This window comes from Thunnus maccoyii, chromosome 16, assembly GCF_910596095.1.
Source record: "Thunnus maccoyii chromosome 16, fThuMac1.1, whole genome shotgun sequence".
NCBI classification, from domain to species: Eukaryota; Metazoa; Chordata; class Actinopteri; order Scombriformes; family Scombridae; genus Thunnus; species Thunnus maccoyii.
This window is the reverse complement of record NC_056548.1, coordinates 13,810,739-13,829,854: the sequence shown is the minus strand read 5'-3', so window position 1 is coordinate 13,829,854 and position 19,116 is coordinate 13,810,739. Positions and strand designations below refer to the sequence as shown.

Sequence of the window (19,116 nt, the reverse complement as noted above, 5' to 3'; positions counted from 1 at the left end):
GGGTGATTTTCGGAAGCCGCATCAAATACAGTGGCTCCCTTTGGTTTCACCTCAAAACCACACATTTGCCAACATTAGCTTCATAAAGGGAAAGTTAGTCCCAGCTCTATATGCAACTTGAGGTTGTCTTGAGCATATTAATCCAAGGAAAAAAATAGACACAGTGTGTGGTAAAAAGGGTTTTATCTGTTCTCTGGAACTACTTATTACTGTCACTCAGTGAATAGTGGAGAATAGATGTTGTGTCTTAACTGTGCACGCTCACAGTGGTGCTGTGTTTATATTCACAAAGATGAACAAACTCCTTTTTGTGTCGCCAGTTCTTCATCTTGCAAATAACTCTGGCACACCAAAACGCACATGCACAGCAAGTGATATCTTTGTGTTGTACTTTCACACACACACACACACACAAGAAACCTTTAAAGTGAAAGCTTTAAGGAGTGGTTATCAAACATGTTCTTCTGGAAGCACCAAGTGAAAATTTACTGGGAGACCAAACAAATACCCTTCGTGTTTTTCCTTACAAGTTAAGGCAGTGCGCCATTCAAAATATGCAGTGAAATCTCCAGAGGAAAATCTGGAAAACGCTATCTTCAACCTATTAATCATTAAGAAAAACGCCTACTCTGATAAGAAAGCGAGGACACGCGACAAATTCCAAACAATGCAGAGGGAAATAAATAGGTTTGCTGACCCATTTTACCAGAGCCTCATTCTCTCATTGTTTCCTCTGAATGCCTGTCTATGTTTCTGTGAGAGTTTAGTTAGGGAAAGGGAAAAATAGATACAGATGGATATAAACAGTTTGCATGAATATATGCAGGTGTCTGTTATTGTAATATACTGTATGTGCAACATACACATGTGTGTCTGCATGCTCATTTTGCATGCACTCATTTTGTGCATGCATGTCTGGGCTGATGTAATGCAGAGGCTTGCTTTGTCCCAACAATACCCTCCTTCAGTTTCTTTGCGGCCTCTAGTAAAGAAGCAGAGCCTTTGTGCATCTGCCAGCCTTCCAGCCCTACCAGCCTGGGTCCTATTGTAAAACTGAGCAAACCGGTCTGCTCAGGCGATGCACTAAAATATAGGGGAGAACACAAGTGCAAGGACAGGGACGGGGTGGGGGGTGGGGGGGGGATAGGGAATTGACAGAGGAAAACAGTTTGGGATGGTGGAGGGGATGAGAGATGCATGGCACAGGGAGGAAGACAAAGTTGGAATGACACAGAGGAAAGGAGAAAGATATTGAACCTTCATTGTCTGTATACGCAAACTGGAGTGACTCACTTGATGTTTTCCCTCCATGTCTCCACCCGTTTCCTTCCTAAACACCAAATACCTTTTCATTGTTATTACCCATATTAAAATATTCTCTGCCAATTCCAGAGGTAATTTCACTCTTTACTTTTGTCACCAACCAGAGCTTTCTCTCCACTTTCTGTCATACACACCATTTCTTGTTTTAAAGCATAAAGTTTATGCTCTTAAGAAGTGAGGTACACCAAATGCCGCTTCCCACTTTCTCCCTGACGCACACACAGAGAAGTGGAGAGGTCGTAGAGACATCTTCCAGTAAAGATTTCGGCTGCCAGGATTTTCTCGCTGCTTCCCAGCAGCCCAGAGCAGTAATGCACGGTCCTCCAATCTCCCTCCCCCAAATATCACCCCTCCTCTCGCACTGCTTGTTGACTCAGCTCCACTAGTCCTGCTATCAATTTACTACCCCTGTCAAAGCAGGAGGCCCAGGCTTACCGTAAAATACCCCCTCTTCTGGTTGACACGGTTGACTGAAAATGGGAGGAATGGAGAAAGAGAAGGAGAGAGAGGGCTTGATTTATTGTTTAACACAGGACTCTTTCCCACTGGAATAAGCATATGAAGTGTCTTGAACGGGGCATGGCCTCTTTTGAAAACAATATACATCAAAAACTGCAAGTGCTGGGAGGCAACTCTACTGCAAAAAGAGCTGTGACAATGAGTGACAGAGTCTGTTTTGGAAAAATACGTCACACCTTACTGAGCGGTATCAGTCTCAATTCAGTGTCATGCATATCCTCTGTTGGCTTGGCCTCTAAGCTGGAAACATACCTGCCCATCAACCCCGCCCTCAGACAGCCACCCTCTCCCTCTCCAGAATGCTTGTCATCACAGTTGGTATGGCAACAAAACTTTTTTCAGTCTGGGAATAGGTATAACTTGTTTGTGATTCATAACCCATTATAAATGCAGTGTCACATAGAATCAACAGTGTTGCAGTGTAATTTGAGACACCAACAAAGAATGCAATGAAATTCACTTTTTTTTCCTTCACTGTTGAGTCTGTTTTTTACCTCCCCGGAGAAGCTTTTAGTGGCTCTAAACAAACCCACTGTAGTCACTAAATTACTGTTACCCTTAAAGAAAATTTTAATATCATTACATGTCCTGCAGCCCTAAACAATGGCACACAATGATTTACCAAAGGTTGGCACTGCTCATTGATGAGCTGTTACTTATTTTATACCATGCCAGCGCACAAAGAGGTATTTATGCAATTTAGGTGCTAATTTACTTCAGACTCTTGTCACATTGGTCTGAAGGTGTGATGTAACAGCAGTGAAGTGGTCTGCTGTTTAGATAGCATATAAACCACACAGTCAAAGGCTATGTGTGTGTATGTGGTGTCTGACATTTCAGTTTATGACCTTGTGTTAAACACATGAGCTGTTGTGCGTAACATCTGTTAATACACACTTAGCGCAAATAGAGGCAAACGGAACCGGAGGCAGTCGACAAAGTTCATGTAGAGACAGAGTTTATTTCTTGGTGTTGAACTTTGTTGGCAACAACTGCAATCTGTGGCGAGCATGTAATAAATTTGTGTTTCCTGCTGTAATATACAACTTCTTCCATGGGCCACAAATTTTAGGCGCTCTATAAAATTACTTACAGGAAGAACCAGGCAAGCATGTTTTAGCTCCTCTCCTCTTTAGTACCTGGTGTTTGGAAACCCCTTGGGAAAGGACATATTAGCTCAGATTATAATTCCCAAAAAACAGTCAGTAAATATTTAACCTTTTTCTTCACATTGTATTCAGAGCCTGAAGCTACATGTAATATTTAACAAAAACATACAAATCTATACACGCATCAACTACGAATTAGTAAATCTGTAATGTATTTCCCTGAAAATGCACATCCTTGTTTCCCCTCTGAACACACTGAAAGAAAGCATTCCACAGTGACCCACTGAACTTTGACCTTCTGGGTGTCCGCTCCCTTTTGTGAGCTTGTTTCCAAAGCAACCAGCTCATAAAGAGTGATGGATGTTTTTTGTCCACCTGTCTGAGTGTGTTTATATCTCAGCCAGTGTCATTGTCACTCTTCACGTCAACCTTCTCTCTCTACTCAGGGAATGTCACTTCTCATTAGATCAACATTGTTAGTGGTCTGCTGTCCAGAGCCTGCCACAAAAACTACATGAACCCTTGCTCTCAGTATTTTGATTTGAGCCTCCAACTTCAGTCTATGGGCTTATGTGCATGCAAGATGCATCTACATTGGTGAATCATCCACCAAGACTCATCAGTCAGGTCACATGAAGGAAGTGGAACATTAAATTTGATCTTTTTCCAGGATTTATGCATGAGGCTCGAGGTGTATTTCAATTGCAGATTTATTGAAAAATGTTTGCTTAAAAGGACTGAACTAAAGATGGCACTTTGGAAACTACCAGTAGCTGCTTATAACAGTTTCTGACACAAACAATGATTGAAATAAAAACACATTCCCAAATATAAACCATGGCTTCAGTATTTATTTAATAGTTTCAAACAGACCACACAATATTACAAAATATTAAGTGCTGCATGTCATACAAAAACAGTCAAGCCTTCTGTATGGAGGCCAGTATCAACTTTCAAAAACAAATCTGAAAAAATAGGTATAAATACAAAACAATATATGTACAAATACCAGAAAAATAATGCTCATTGAAAAAACTACAAATTCGGAATTCACATTCACTAACCTACATTGTAAAACAACACACACGCAAACACACCATGACACCCATTTCCCAAGCTGTCAAATACACACACAAACACACAAGTTTTCAAGTTTTGTTAGGACAGGACAGCTTATCTCTGCAGCGTAGAGGGAAAGCCAAAAATACATCAGTATGAAAATCAAATTTCCAAAATGTCTAAAATGCCTCAATAAAAAAAACAGATAAAAGTCACAGCTGCTCTGACCTCGGGTGCATGTCATTGACATTTAAAAGGGTTGCACCACAACATGTGGGAAAAAAGCATTCATTGGCTTAAAATCTGAACAGTAAAGATATAAATTCCTTATTCTTTCTATTGCTGTTTAATCAACATATTCATTCATTTTAGAACAAGAGGAAAACAACATAACTCCTCTAATTAATTACATCAATTAACCTCGCTTCTAACCAACCTGCAACACAGATGCTGCATAGAATTTCTTTTGGGGATATTTCCTCAGAAATACAATAGTACTTGTATATTACTAAACCAACAATCATTTAAAATAATCAATTAAAATCAGATATTACACTCACATCAAAAGAGGAGCAACTGGATCCGAAACAAAGCTGCCAAACCAACAAAAGCGAGTGATTCTCTTGTTCAGTCAGAGATTATACAGTATGTGTTCACTAAGCACCCATTATTAGTCATTAACTCTGAGTCCTGAATCAACTGTCAGAACCTGCGCGTTTCATCACGCAATGCAGCGCCAAACAGGTACAAGGCCTGACGTAAAGCTTAAGGCAAGTGAGAGCAAACCTGATCAGACAGAGAGGCATGAGCACCTTCAAAATCGGTTGTATGACGTAATAACTACGCTCAGACTTCACACTATTTATATTGTAAAGATGTAAACACTTGTGTATCTACAATGATGGGCTTCACAGCTTAATTTGGTCAGTGGTGAAGATACTAGGACACTTAAAAACACACCCTGTGTACAGTTCTTAATGGCTTTAGCTGACTCTTATCCAGTGATTGAATCCTGTGAAGCTGCATGGCAGTTAAAGCTGGCATAATACAAGGCTGCCCCCTACGGGCCAAAGAGTGGCACAAACATTTAGACTTTGGAAACAAGGAAGACAAAATTCCTGAGTTGTCACACTGTAAACACAGTCCGATACCCAAATGCATCTCTTTTTTTTTTTTTGCTGGTGATGTGATATGCATAATAACTCCTGCATTTGTATGAGATTGCTTTTTTTTTTAAAATCTCAGCTAAATCTGCAGCTGAAAATGTGACAGAAACTCCAAAACAATCCCCAGTTTTTAAACTGTTTCCTACTGGTTGAGGAGTACACACATCACTATTAATCTAAGCCCCACACCTCCCTCCCAGTTTGATAATTTTAATCCTCAGATTTTTCAATTTTACATCAATATGTACAAATTTGATTTTTTACCTTATTAAAATAAACACAAGGGGGTGAAATCCTCCTTTGGAATTACTAACATTAAAACAGGCATGGCAAAAACAAAGAGTGATGGCTTCATAGTGTAATATTTCCTACCCCGAGAAGGCATTCAGTTAAATACCCCCCTCCCTCCTCCCTAAATTTCCTTTCCCCTCCTTCATCTATACCTCAGCTCTTCAACAGATCTCCAAGATCGTAAGTATCGAAGAAATCTGACACTCCCTCGCTGTCCTCCAGGCTCCAGAGGTAATCGTCGTGGTCTAAGGGTGGAGAGAAACTGACAAATGGGGTGTTGGGGTCTGCGGTGAAGGAGGTGCCAGGGAGTTGGTCCTCGGTCATCTGGAGCAGGCTGGGGGGCAAACCCAACAGACCCTCGACATCCAGCAGAGAGGAACTGGACGCTGCAACGGAGGAGGTGACTGGAGCTGCTGCAGACAGGTTGGCTGTGTTTAAGAGAGGAACAGTACAGGAAAGAGGTGGGTGGGGGGTGAATTTGATGTTTTTGAGTGTGAGTAATAACTGCAGAACAGAGCACGATAAAAATCTTTAGCTCATGTGCTTCTAACAGCCTCTCTGAGGATCTAATTTACCACCATAAGCTCAAAACGTATCTTTAGCTTCATTTTCATCCTATCATTTTTTTTATTTCTTTTATTTCTTCTCATAATTTTAGTATTGAGTTTTTTTAAATCAAATATTTACTTGTATGGTGCTTATGTATATCAAATGTGCAAAATAGATTAAGTTTAGCTGATTTATTGATTGAGAAATTGTGTTTTGCACATTTTTTTACATTTTTTGTTTGAGTGTATACTTATCAAGCAAATACCTCAAATAGGAGAAGAGCTGTACATGACTGGTACATATGTACAATCAAGGCTTTACACATTATACTATAACAAAGGATATTGTGATTGTGATAATTCTGATACAAATAGTAATAAGTAGTTATACTATAATCATGTAATTGATGGATTGGGGCTCCAGTTTGATTAAACTTAACACTGGTTAATTTATTTTCTCTAAACCTGTGTGTGTTATAGTGTATCCAATGTTGCATGTATGCTATACTGTATCTTAAAACTGCAACTATTAGTTGGTTAATCTATTTTGTTAATTGATGAATTGTTTAAGTAGCTTTTCAAGCAGAAATGCCAACTATCTCATTTTGAAATGTGAGAATTTGCTGCTTTTCTTTGTTTTACATCATAGTAAATTAAATATTTTGGGGTTTTGGACTGTTGGTCAGACAAAAAGACGTTTGATGATGTCACATTTAACTCTAGCATATTGTGATGGGAATTCTTCACTATTTTCTGATGATTTATAGACCAAATGATTAATAATAAAAAATAATCTGCAGATTAATCGATAAAGAAAATAATAGTTAGCTGCAGACCTTCTCTAGCTATACTGTATATATGTGAAATGTGTAGATGTTGCATCGTGTATTGTCATTGTCAGTATGTAATTGTACGTTGTTAGAAGTGGTGCTGATTTGTATGATCACTATGATCACTAATAAAGTCAGAATCCCACTGTGCTGTATATAACCCCGCAGAAAACCCGGCTTACATTCAGCAGGCTCCTCTTTGATGCTATAGCTTGGTGGTGCCATTGGGGCTACAGTTGGAGGGCAGAGGGGTTGAGGGAACTCCTTTTTAGGTGTGACAACACTTTTAACGGGACTGGCATCTTCAAGACCCTCCTCTGGACACAGGTAGACTTCAATGGGGCCATTCTTACTCTTCAGATAGATCTGTAATGACCCTTGCTGTAAAGAGAAAGAGCAATTTGTGTTAGCTTTATAGAGAAAACTGATTAAATTGCATTTTTGAATATGTCTGTACAATATAATACTTAAAAGCATTTGTGAAGCATCTCATCTATCTGACAGAAGCACTGACACATAATAAAAATTTACATGTAAGTGCAGTGGTGAGAAGGAGGAAACAGAACATGTTAAGTAACACAAAGATGTGCTCTCACCCCTGCCGTGTCTGGCACCTCCAGCTTGGTCTCAGCAGGAGCCTTGACAGCAATGACTGTCTGGTCTCGGAGACTGCCAATGGATCGGATGTCTTGGTATGTCACGTAGCCCAACGTACAGTGTGGAGTCAAGGGTAACAACAGTTGAAACGAAGCGGATATTTGCAGGAATACAGATAATTAAACACAGAGGACTATCAGGGAAGAATGGAGATAAACACGCAGCTGCATGTAAAGGATATCTCTGATTGTCTTTATATTCAGTGAGCTGTTTGAGCTGTGTGGTGCTGGAGTGGATCAGTTCATCCAGAGATCTCTCTGCCTTCTCCAGATCTCCAAGCTCTTTCCTGAGGGCGCGTGCCTTCTCTCCTCCACCTGCGCCACCCTCGAACACATCTCCTACCCTGCAAACACAAGAACAAACACAAACAATTATAAGTGGGGTGGTCTGACTGTACTCAAACTGAAAATCTTCACAACTCAAGGTCATATCACGTTATGATTGTGTCAGAGAGGTGTTGATTGAATTTAGTCTTTATGATTTATTGTTTTTATCTGTTCAATTTTCATCTGTGGTAAACTCTGACCTCTGATCATGATCCAATCAGATTACAGGGCCTAATGCAAAGTGCTGTTAGTTGAAGCTAACCTTTATTACAAAACAAATCAATGCGTGTGCTGAATCCCCAAAGGCAAAAATCAACATCAGGAGTAAATGACACTCATTCAGAGAAGGAGCTTGCAATAACAGAAATGTTGATCTAATACAATGACGCATGAATAAACGTTTTAAAGGGCCAGAATATAAGATTTAGGGGGATCTATTGGCAGAAATGGGACATAATATTCATAAGTATGTTTTCATTAGGGTATAATCACCTGAAACTAAGAACTGTTGTGTTTTTGTTACCTCAGAATGAGCCCTTTATATCTACATAAGAAATGGGTCCTCTTCCATGGAGCCCACCATATTTCTACAGTAGCCCAGAATGGACAAACCAAACACTGGCTCTAGAGAGGGCCTTTCAAGTTTTTACCAGTTTTGTGGTCACCATAGATTCTCTTAACCACTTGAAAAGGGAGAATGAGGACAATTTGGTTGCAATCTGCAACCTCACCGCTAGATGCCACTAAATCTTACGCATTGGTCCTTTAAGTTTCAGTTTTACCTTAACACCATTACCATTCCTAATAATTAATCTCCCTCTTCTGTATTTGTACTCACAACCACTGAATGTTGTTCTTGGACTTCTTTCGGATTAGCTGGACTCCCTCCAGGACGTTGGTGATGTCATAGATGCGTCTTTTTTGGACCTCCAGAACCTCAGTGGCCCAATTTAGGTCAAGAACTCCATCAGGAGACTCGGCAATCAGGCCCACAAATTTCTTGGTGAGCAGGCCCAAGGAAGTGTCATACCTCGTCCGCTCACCTGGAGACTTTGGAGCTGAGAGAAAAAATATACAGACAAACGCAGACGAGAGGAGAACAATTAGAGATAAAAGACAGTTATACACACAGACACCTACACTAGTCTTGGTGCACCTTCAGTATCCACCTTTAAAACCCATGACATCTATTTATGTTCTGATCCATGGCCAAGTACTCACTCCTTGGACTTGGTATCCTTGCTGCAATGCTGCTTTTGCCTTTTGGTGTGCGGAAGTCTGGGAGGTAAAGAGGGTCCTCTAGGTCCAGCTTCCTTTTGGCCTATAGAGAAAAGAGTTCATGTATCTTAGGTAAAAATGTAAGAACAAAAACATGAAAAAATATTAGAACGACCAGGGTGTTTCTAATGGTTGCAGTGTTTACACTGACCTAACCATTCTGTCATCATAACAGTATGAATAATATTCCTCATGCCAATTCCCTCCCAGTCTATGGTCTGCTGGAAACAATCTTTTATATCACCTGCTTAACAAATCCCATTGACTTTAAATAATGGCAAGTTGAGAGTTAAATCATGAGAATAAAGTGAGTACCCCATTCACCGAACTGTGACATCAATGCTGGCAAAAGTGCTAAATAGGGGGTTGTTGAAAAGTGCCGTATCGTAAATGTGCCAACAGCCCTCAAGTGCAGGAACAAAACACCCCCCTCACACTTTCCCAAGCACTTCAAGAGGGGCTGATCTTGTGTGTGTGTGTGTGTGTGTGTGTGTGTGTGTGTGTGTGGGCGGATAGGGAGGGGGCTGATTGCCTCTCAAACCACTGCCTGCAAAACACCAGGAAATCCCTGGAATCACTCAATGACCTCTCCTCCCCCTCTCAAGCCTTCCTATTTGTCTCTCTGCTTCTTTCTTTTACTTTAATACACAGACTCTAAGTCTCCACACAAACATATGATTAACTATAACTATAATGCATCACAACCTCAAACACACACACATACACACACAACCTTTGGATCCCAATAAAAACTCAGTATCCTCATGTGACCATTACTCTTTCCAGTGACCTACATAGACGCAATGTCACCAAAGTGAAAGTCACACGAGGATTGAGAAATGACCAACTGTCTGAGAACTCTTGCACAAGAAAGATGGGAGTGACAATTTTTAGGCAACCTAAAAAAAGCGGAATTCTTGTCAGTCAATCGTTAACTCCCACAAATGTTCACCGTGGACGATAAAGTTTGCAGTCAGTCTGTAATCATTCATTTTATTATGCAGTGCGGCCACGCAAAAAACACACTGGTAACTGAGCTAACGGGGCGTGGGATTTCAGTTAGACACATCTGAGGCTGCTGGGTAGTTTGCAGCATATGGTTAGTGACTTCACCTTTTTGTATTCTGCTTTCTTTCATATCCTTTTTATAAATACTGGGAAATAGTAATCCCCTCTTGTCATCACAGTGCACAAGAAGCTAGTAAGCTAATTGGTTTAGGCAACTGACTGTTTCAGAGATGGGAAAAGTGGTGAATTGACTCAACCATGTGTGAATATGCCTGTGTGAGTGTGGGGAAACTGAAAGCTGCCATTGTCCCAGCGTGCTCTCTGACATGTCCACCTGTTGACTAGCGACATCTGGAGCAGCACAGCAAGTGTTTGAGCTGTTGGCAGTTTTTAATCCCTACAGCATACAGACAGGCATGCAGAAACATCAGCAGGGCACACGGGACAAGTCAGTGACCGTGACTTCTGGACAATATGGTGGCTGTTAACATTCACTAAAGGGAAACTTTGTGATTTTTCAAGCTGGACCCTTTTTTTTACCATCATTTTGTGCCTAAGTGATTATTAGACACTTAAAATAACAATCTGAGCCAGTCAGTGGCAAAAACAAGCACTTTTAGTGGATGCACATTGACGGGGTGCAATTGCCCCAAAGGATTACATTGCAGCCTGTTTCACAGCTGCTGACTAAAGCACTCTTGCTCAATACTGGACTAATTTCAAGAACTGTTGTCCTCATTAGTCACTTAGACACAAAATGATGGGAAAATAGGGTCCAGGTTGAAAAATCGTAAAGTTTCCCTTTAAGACCCCATGGGTCACAAGAAAGATGTAGATGATACTGGTCCTCTGGTTTGTCAACAAGTAGTGACAGGGTTAGCTTAAACAGAGAGAGGAAGATTCTGGTTTTACTTGATTGTCCATTGCATACTGCGCCAGCACAAATATGAAAACAAGACACTGTAAGAGTGCAAGAGTCTGCAATCATGTTAGCAGCTCTGTTAGGCTGTACTTGGGTGCTACACGAAAAGTCAGGAAATCATCAAAGTGATTCCAATTCATCCTGTGGCGGATATGAAGGTCTGCACCAAATGTCATGACGATCTAGCTAATAGTTGTTCAGATGATTTATTCAAAACCACAAATGTCAACCTCATGGTGCAACTAGGTACAATGTTCGGGAACAATGAACGTTTGTACAAAATTTCACAGCAATACATCAAATAGTTGTTGAGATATTTCAGTCCTATTGCCATCCATAAAGCACCCTTCACGTAACATAAGTTGAGGGTTTCATGGCCTAAACGTGAAGCTCAAACTGCACCATGATACATTTTTCAGGTCGGCAGGTTTACACTTTTTAAGTCAAAGCCACAGGCTTCGTGACATTTTGAAAGAGGGGAATCAACGGTTTCACCCTGCAGCTGTATGGGTTAGGGTGGGGGTTTGGGTGCTCCCTTTTGTGCATGAGGGATTTCTCTGGTGAGTCAGCTACATTACGCAAACACCATTTTCACCAGTAGAAACAGTTTGTCTTTCTGTCGCTTGCTTTCCATGGTGAGAATAGTGCAATTATGAAGAATGGTAACAGTTAAGCTCACAGCCACGTTGTCATATCAGGACACACAAAACATCCTGAAACACTAAATCAGACCGTTTGGATCAGGCTTAGACAAAAAGCTGGGTATTGTGTGTACTATAATTATTATAGTGAGGAAATGTTGTGTCATTTCCAAATGTCATTTAGAAATAAATTCCCAGATACTCTGCAGTAAGTCACTATTTAGGCCAATTGCTGTGACAGGAAATAGGGAAGGCCTGAGCCAACTATACACATAGCTCTTTATCTCCTAAACTCGCAGTATCACACCACTCGCGTTTGCTGTAACCTCACCCTGCCTGCCCAGTTACACCCAAGAGCTGCACGTGGCTCTTTTGGTTTGCTTTGCATTCTTTACCCAATTCCCGCCGTCCCTGTCACTGTGGTGAAATCTCCACAGTGCTGTTTCACACACAAAGTCATAGTCACGTGAAGGACTTCTACAGCCAGGCCTCTCCTTAAACCAACAAACCTTGTCTGTCAGGCTGCATGGGACTCAGATTCCATCCAAGCCGAGGGCAAGTTACAGTACGCCCGCAAATATCTACTCCTTTGTACATAAACCCCTCTGTACCACACCTCTGGGTAGTCAAAGGAAAACAAAAAACTGCATTGCTGATGAGACTGATAGAACGTGTCTCTCAAGAGGTAAAAGAGGAGGGTGGATCTGCCCATTTGGGGTTGGTGGTGAAGAGGGGGGAGCAGGCTGCTTTGAAATGCAAAACTCCCCCTATTGAGGAAATTATACTCTGGGGTCAGCTCTGGCCTGAGGCTGGGGTAAAGCAAGGTGAATGAGAGGGAGTAATGTGGAGCGATTTTGAGCTAGTGCATACAGTTGGCGACGTGGCTAGTGTCACACCCAAGCGGCATCAGCGTCTGAATGGGGGCTCACCACAGGGGCTCCCAGGATGGAACAAGAGGAAAACTCGGGTTATGACAAAGCTCATAGAGGAGGTTTGAGTTCCTACCAAGCTGATATCAGCGCTCGTGCAGTTTTGGCAGATTGTGCACATTCCATGAAAATCACGGAACGCGCACATGTGACATAAGCAGGGAATGAGTGGAACATTGTTTCTGGTCAACATTATGCAGATGCGGCCTGGCTCCAAGTGCCATTCGGTTGTAGTAAATGCTGTATCTGAAACAGACAAATTCATTCATCAGCAGTGTCGTAGAGTGTTGATGACGAGGTTTAATTTGAAAGTAGCTGTCACAAGGAGAAAGGACTGCCCCTGGACTTTGGAGGGAGGGAGACCGAAGTCCTGTGACACATTTACATTACTATAAACCCAAAAGGAAACAGTGACACAACATTATCAACAGTTTACACACCCTGGTTAGAACTCACATGCCAATCACTGATACATTGCCTTTTACTACAGTTGGCGTGGGCATCGCTGCAACTCGTGTCAAACATTAACTTTTTTTCATAGTGTTTAGAAAAGCATATGACCAATGAGTAAGCTTTGGAGTGTGGGGTCATGTATGACAGCTGTTTAGCAGTTTAGCTTTTTAGCTTGCTATGGTTTCTAAGCTGAGCCAACCATCGTATCAGTCATAAAGAGAGTGGTTATTATGTTGTTAAGGTCAAAGGAAATGAGCTTTACATTAAGTGTTTCCTGTTGGTTGGTTTGTTCTGGAGACGCAAAATCCAGAGTCAAGCTGCTGTGTCAGCAAGCGCATGACGAAGTCATCATCATGAAATGCATTGAAATAACGTTGCATACTTGCCATCCTCAGTCATGACAACAATGTAAACTACAAGATAAATAGTGTAGCATTATGCCCTGATTCAGTCAGACATACTACTACTTATTTACTTATATTTTTCCCTTTAAATATGATCATAACAATGACATACTTATGTCTTGTGTTACATCACCCTGCTGAAACACATCTCTTTATTTGAAAATAAACTAAATGACTAACCATTCTTGAATTATGTCTTTTACAGTATGTAAAGACACAGGAATAATTAATGTTTGAATCAAAGACTGAAAATTTGTTCAGGTTTCATAGAAAACTGTGAATTTGTTTTTACCACGTGTTCACAGCTGCCATAGTGATACTCTGTGGCTGAAAAAATGAATCTCACCTTCCTTTCTGTGCATTTAAATGTTTGTATCCAGGAAACCTGATTTGTAAGAAATGTCTTCGTATGTGGAACCTGACCCTGAATGACTCAACTTTTTAAAGATTCAGGTTTGTGTCAGAGACCACGAAGCTGCCAGAAAAAAGGCCTTGAAAACCCCTCAACAACCCCACGTTTTACATGAAATATAACTGATGATTGTGCGGCGCGTTGAGAAGGGTCATTCAAGGATTTAAGAAAAAAACCCCTAAAAAACGTCAAGGAGAAGTGGTGAAAACTGTGAGATTATCACCTGATATTTCTAGTGAAATTGTACTCAAATGGCACTACTAGACCTGTTATTCTGATCTCATTAACTCCTCATGTTTTATTAGTTACTACAATGTTTCAGGACAATTGTTTGTAAAACTTTCAGAAAAACATTTCCCCTTAGTATTTAAAGTTTACCTGAAATGTGCTGAGGAAGTTTCATAATCATTGGACTCTGGGACTTTTGAAACCTGCTCTATAATTTCAAAAGGGCATCACTATTTGCCATATTAATTGATTCATTTTGGTTATATCAACTATTTTTTGTGTTTTTCTGGCTTTTTTTAAAATTCATTTAAAAACGGAAGTTAACGCTGTCACAACAAATCCAATCATGAACAGTATGTACAGCAGGGAGCAAGAGTAGACAACACCATTATCAGTGTGAAAACACACTCAGCATATTGCCTCCTTATCAGGAACTTGTCACTATCTCCTGATGATAGCATTTGCTGAATATTAATAATAATAAAACCCTATCAGCATCAGATCCTACACTCTATGTTGCTCTCAGCCAGTTATTGGCAATCTATGTCACACAATATGGTCTCAACGCTTAATTAAAAGGGGGGAAAAAAAAAACACATTTTCAAATCAGCAAACATGTGACACAGACAAATCCAAGAACATTACATAGACTTGAATTGTAATGAAGCTCACCTTGGCATATGATAAGCCAGGTGGTAGCCTATTTCACACTTTACTTATGTCCAACTAATCCTCTTGTAGGGCCTATTAGTGAATACAGGCCCAAGGGCAGGGGGTTAACATGAGATTTGAAGACCCTGTGCCCACTCTAACCCCTAACCCCTTTAGCCTTACTGCAATTCACTAAATCTAGAAGAACTGCAAGGCTGACTGGCTGTTAAGGAAGAAGACAGCAACATAACAAACAACAGCAGGTGTGGAGCACTAACACTAACACTGCTGACTGCGATGCAATCCTCTCAGATCATCAAGCTTTTCAAATAATCTTTCAGCAATAGGAAGCGGACTGTTTATACATGGAGTAAAGCTCACATCACATATTCTTCTTACATAAATAAATCATACAGCTGACCCCCCCCCCATGAATAATGTTTTTCAGTGTCTTCCACTATCAGCTCTCGAGAAAACACACCAGTCGTCCGGTTATGACCTCTGACCTCCACCTCCTTCCTACAGTGACATGAACAGGTTACACAGGTCCTCTATTGCCTTAACGACAGGTGCAGTTGGAGCAGCTGTCATACAGGTGTGATCACAAAAAAAGCTGTCCAAATACAAATGTGAACGACAGCTCGGGAACATTTCTTGTCAAATTAGAGGTAACAGATTGTTGAGCGAGTAGCTGAGCTACTCCCAAAATGATCCCATTTTTAGTTCCCACAATAGTTAAGCCGTGTTTACATTAGTGTCTTCCATCAGGCTGATCATCCGCCTGGCATTGTTTGATTGCCACTGCTATCTCCCACTGCTGCGGGGGCCACTCATCCTTCCTTTTCACAAGAGAGGGGCCCCAAACACTCTCCAAACACTACCAATAGCCCTCACCCCTCCCCTCCACTTCCCTAAAGCCACCAAACCCACAGCGTCTGGTCTATAGCTACAGCTGGACTGCCTGAAAAGATGTCACACAACTTAACATGGCAGGCAAAGGGAGGACACCATTCATATTCTCTATGTCCTGCAGCAGTCACAGTCCCTCCTCTGTGGCTTATCACGTCAGAACATATTTGAATGTGACCTAAATGTTGCTAAAACATGCATACCAGTGTAAATCAAGCATTATTCCGCCTACACACAGACACACGACACACTGTACTGGACACTGAAGCGCTTATTAAATATTCAAATGTGTGTATTTGTAGTGCAGGCTTAGTGTGTGTTTGATTCTTTACCGGCAGTCGCCCAGAGGATGATCTGATGGGTTTAGCCTCTGGTCCGTGGGGGGTTGAATACAGGCTGTTGGCTCTTTGTTCGGCCGCGGCTGTGTTGCAGATCTGGGTGAAATACCCGACCGGTACCGTGCTCATCGGAGGGCTGGACAGTCCGGTGCTGAAGAACTCGGTTTTTACCGCTCCGGTGGACAAAACCTTCATCTTCTGTTGAGAGCAAGGAAGCCCCGCTGCTGCCCGACCCGATGCCGGAGAGACGCCTTTAGGCATTCGCATCATTTTCCAGAAAAAAACCAAATAAAAGGAAGTGCAAGGGGAGACGTGGTGTGCTGAGAGCTAAGCACACAGATTAATACTCTGCAAAATTATATTAGCAAGCCGCTGCCGCAGGTTTTCTATTAAATATGTCTACCCTTGTAATATAATAACAAAGGAGCAAAGAGCGACTCATACAGCTGAAATCAGCCGATTAAATACAAAATGCATGAGTTAAACATGCAAAAAAGCCAGTTTCCTATCAATATATACTCAATTAATCCAGCTGACTGATCGTTGTTGATATCCTTTGTCCGATGACAAAGTGTTGATGAATCTTGCCCTACAAGTTATAAAGCATTACTCCCTAAATAAATAAACAATTTGAAACATCCAGTATCTTAAAGTCCAATACAAGAAGGCTACCAGGTCTCATAAAGATCGGGTTCCAGCTTGAGATTTACAACTTATTGTGGCTCCTTCTGATGCGGATTCCGACCCGGTCTGTGACTCCTGTCCGTCCACCTCAGAGCTCCGCTCTCCATACAAGAGGACAAGAGCTGGGAAAGAACAGCTTTTTTTTTAGCGCCAAACTTCGTCCCGCGAAATTTAGATCTCCCGCGGTTAGAACTCGCCTCTGATTGGCTCACGGCACGTTCGGCTTGTCATATTTGCATAAAACAGTTGTACGCGGATGGGGCCGGTCTTCTTAAAGGGACAGTAGCCTAATTTTGGGACACAATGTTCTTTTATTGCCAAGCTGGAATCGAAAACAATGACCACTTATTATTTGGGCTTTGAATCACGAAGAGCTGTCCAGTTTATACAATAAATATATGTAATCAGAGAGTTGTAACTTTATTGTTACTATACTGTTTGTTGTCATTACAGCTCATGATATGCACAATAGTCAAATGTGACCCATATCTTGCATCATAAAGTAACACCCTAAGCTTGGGTGTGGACATTTGTTTAAACCCAACAGATCTTAGTTTAAATTCTTGTAAAAAAGTCTTTCAAAAAAGTTTTTCAGAGATGGATTTACAGGAAAATTAAGACACGTATAAGGGCTACTTGAGCATCCACAAAAATATTATTGTGAAACTTGAATATTTCCTTAAATTGTACATGAAATATGCATTCATTATAAGTTTCGTTTTAGAGAGAAGATACAGAATGCAGTTATATAAAGAGTTATATATAATAAAAGTTATATATAATACAATAATATATGATATGATATTGAAGTTATCAGTCTAAGGAAAATGCTGGGAATATCTTCTTCAAGTGGTTAACATATTAACATATTAGGAAATTATATATAAAATTAAGATGTAATTACGTATAGAAATGATCTCCTTGGATGAATGAGAGTAAATGAGCTATTTTATTGTTTATTATCAATATCCCACACGATGAAAGTGCCACAGGCCACAAAGTGTTAATTGTGTGGCCTGTTGCAAGGTGTTGCCAGGGGATAGTTTGTATGTGATAATTGGATTCATTCAGTTCCACTCTTGCTTATTGGCTCAGAGAAGATATTGAAAGAAAACAACCCCTCCCCCATCCACAGCCACCAGACCAAGCCATATGACATGACCCCCATTGGCAAAGGCAAAGTAGACTCCCATCCAAAGCAAGCCTATTGTCATGCCTGAATTGGAGCTACATTTGATGTGAAATCATCAAATATGAATATGTTTAGAATACAAGATAAGTATGATTTGCTCACTTAAGACAGTTCATAAGGACTGAATACATAAAGGACTATGAGTGAGGAGGAAAAGCTGACACAGTTGCCTGCTCATTACACTGGATTAGATAAGATAATTCTTCATAGTCTGTTGGTTGAGAAAATTGCCTTGTGGATCACATGATACTGTAAGCAGAAGTTAGACTAGAAATACTGGCAAATTGACATAGACATCCACATAGTGCAGTTTAAATCACCCCCGCCCTCTATTCCTTCCTCTTTCATACTACACTATAAACTGCAGTACAACTTATTAGTGATATTGCACAATCTACAATCAGATTCATACTTGTTGAGATTGTTCGTAGTTTCTCTGCCTCTGATCTGAATTAGTAAAGTGTTTGAAGTAAGTCACATTTTAACCCTATGTGTAAAAGGTTTTAGTGTCTTCTTTCTTATATAAAGCGTGGGCTGGGTCAGGAACTAGCATTGATATGCTCCTAGAAAGCTCAATGACACTTGGAGGACAAACTACTGCACATGTAAATCAGTGAAGTCATGACATTATTATCATTTTTATATTATTACTTGTCATTGAGCACTGTTTTCGAAGACTAAAACAGCAACATCATGCTCACATGGAATTTAAATGGTGCCATTCGTAAATATGCCGTGTGTGTCTAAGGGCCTTGTGAGTATAGTGTGAAACACTTCACACCAGAGTATTACTACGGGCCTGACAAACAGAAAATGAACTGTCACATAAACATGCATAATGTTCACAACAATGATGGGCTTTTATTTGACACATACTTTGTTGTTCATGGAATTTCTGTGCTGATTCACATTTGGTTGCATGTAGTTCATGTGACTGATGAATGGATTTGGATTTGTTGCAAGGTTAAAAGGGTTGCATTTCTATGTCAAAGCAGCACTTGACCTTCGGGAATTCATTCTGACATCCAAAGCAACGAGCTTATCTTGTGTTTAGAAAGCTTACATTCCTGGGATGTCACAGTGACACAAGTTACTGTATCCTCATCCAACACCTCCACCTTGTGGTGAGAACTGGTGCCTTACTTATTACTGAGGCCACAGGCATCATTTCAGTTTCAAGTTGCTGTTCTCATTTCATTATTTCATTATATAGTACAGGCCATCAAACGTGGATCCATT

General features: G+C 40.7%; 1 protein-coding gene across 1 annotated transcript; it reads right to left on the bottom strand.

The window, feature by feature from the left end:
- Positions 1-3,782: 3,782 nt before the first annotated feature.
- Positions 3,783-16,829, bottom strand: e2f2 (E2F transcription factor 2). The gene is made up of 7 exons (XM_042389481.1): positions 15,996-16,829; positions 9,050-9,149; positions 8,667-8,886; positions 7,684-7,845; positions 7,442-7,556; positions 7,028-7,226; positions 3,783-5,895 (listed from the first exon to the last, which is right to left on the bottom strand). Exons 1-7 carry the CDS (start codon positions 16,269-16,271, stop codon positions 5,621-5,623), a joined length of 1,347 nt encoding a protein of 448 aa, XP_042245415.1. The 5' UTR covers positions 16,272-16,829; the 3' UTR covers positions 3,783-5,620.
- Between the last annotated feature and the right edge of the window lie 2,287 nt (positions 16,830-19,116).

Excerpts from the sequence above, each read along its gene's own strand:
- e2f2 (XM_042389481.1), bottom strand. The coding sequence starts at position 16,271 with ATGATGCGAATGCCTAAAGGCGTCTCTCCGGCATCGGGTCGGGCAGCA. Across the intron at positions 9,150-15,995 it reads CATCCTCTGGGCGACTGCCG|GCCAAAAGGAAGCTGGACCT; the intron begins GTAAAGAATCAA and ends TTTTCTCTATAG. Across the intron at positions 7,227-7,441 it reads AGGTGCCAGACACGGCAGGG|CAAGGGTCATTACAGATCTA; the intron begins GTGAGAGCACAT and ends TTCTCTTTACAG.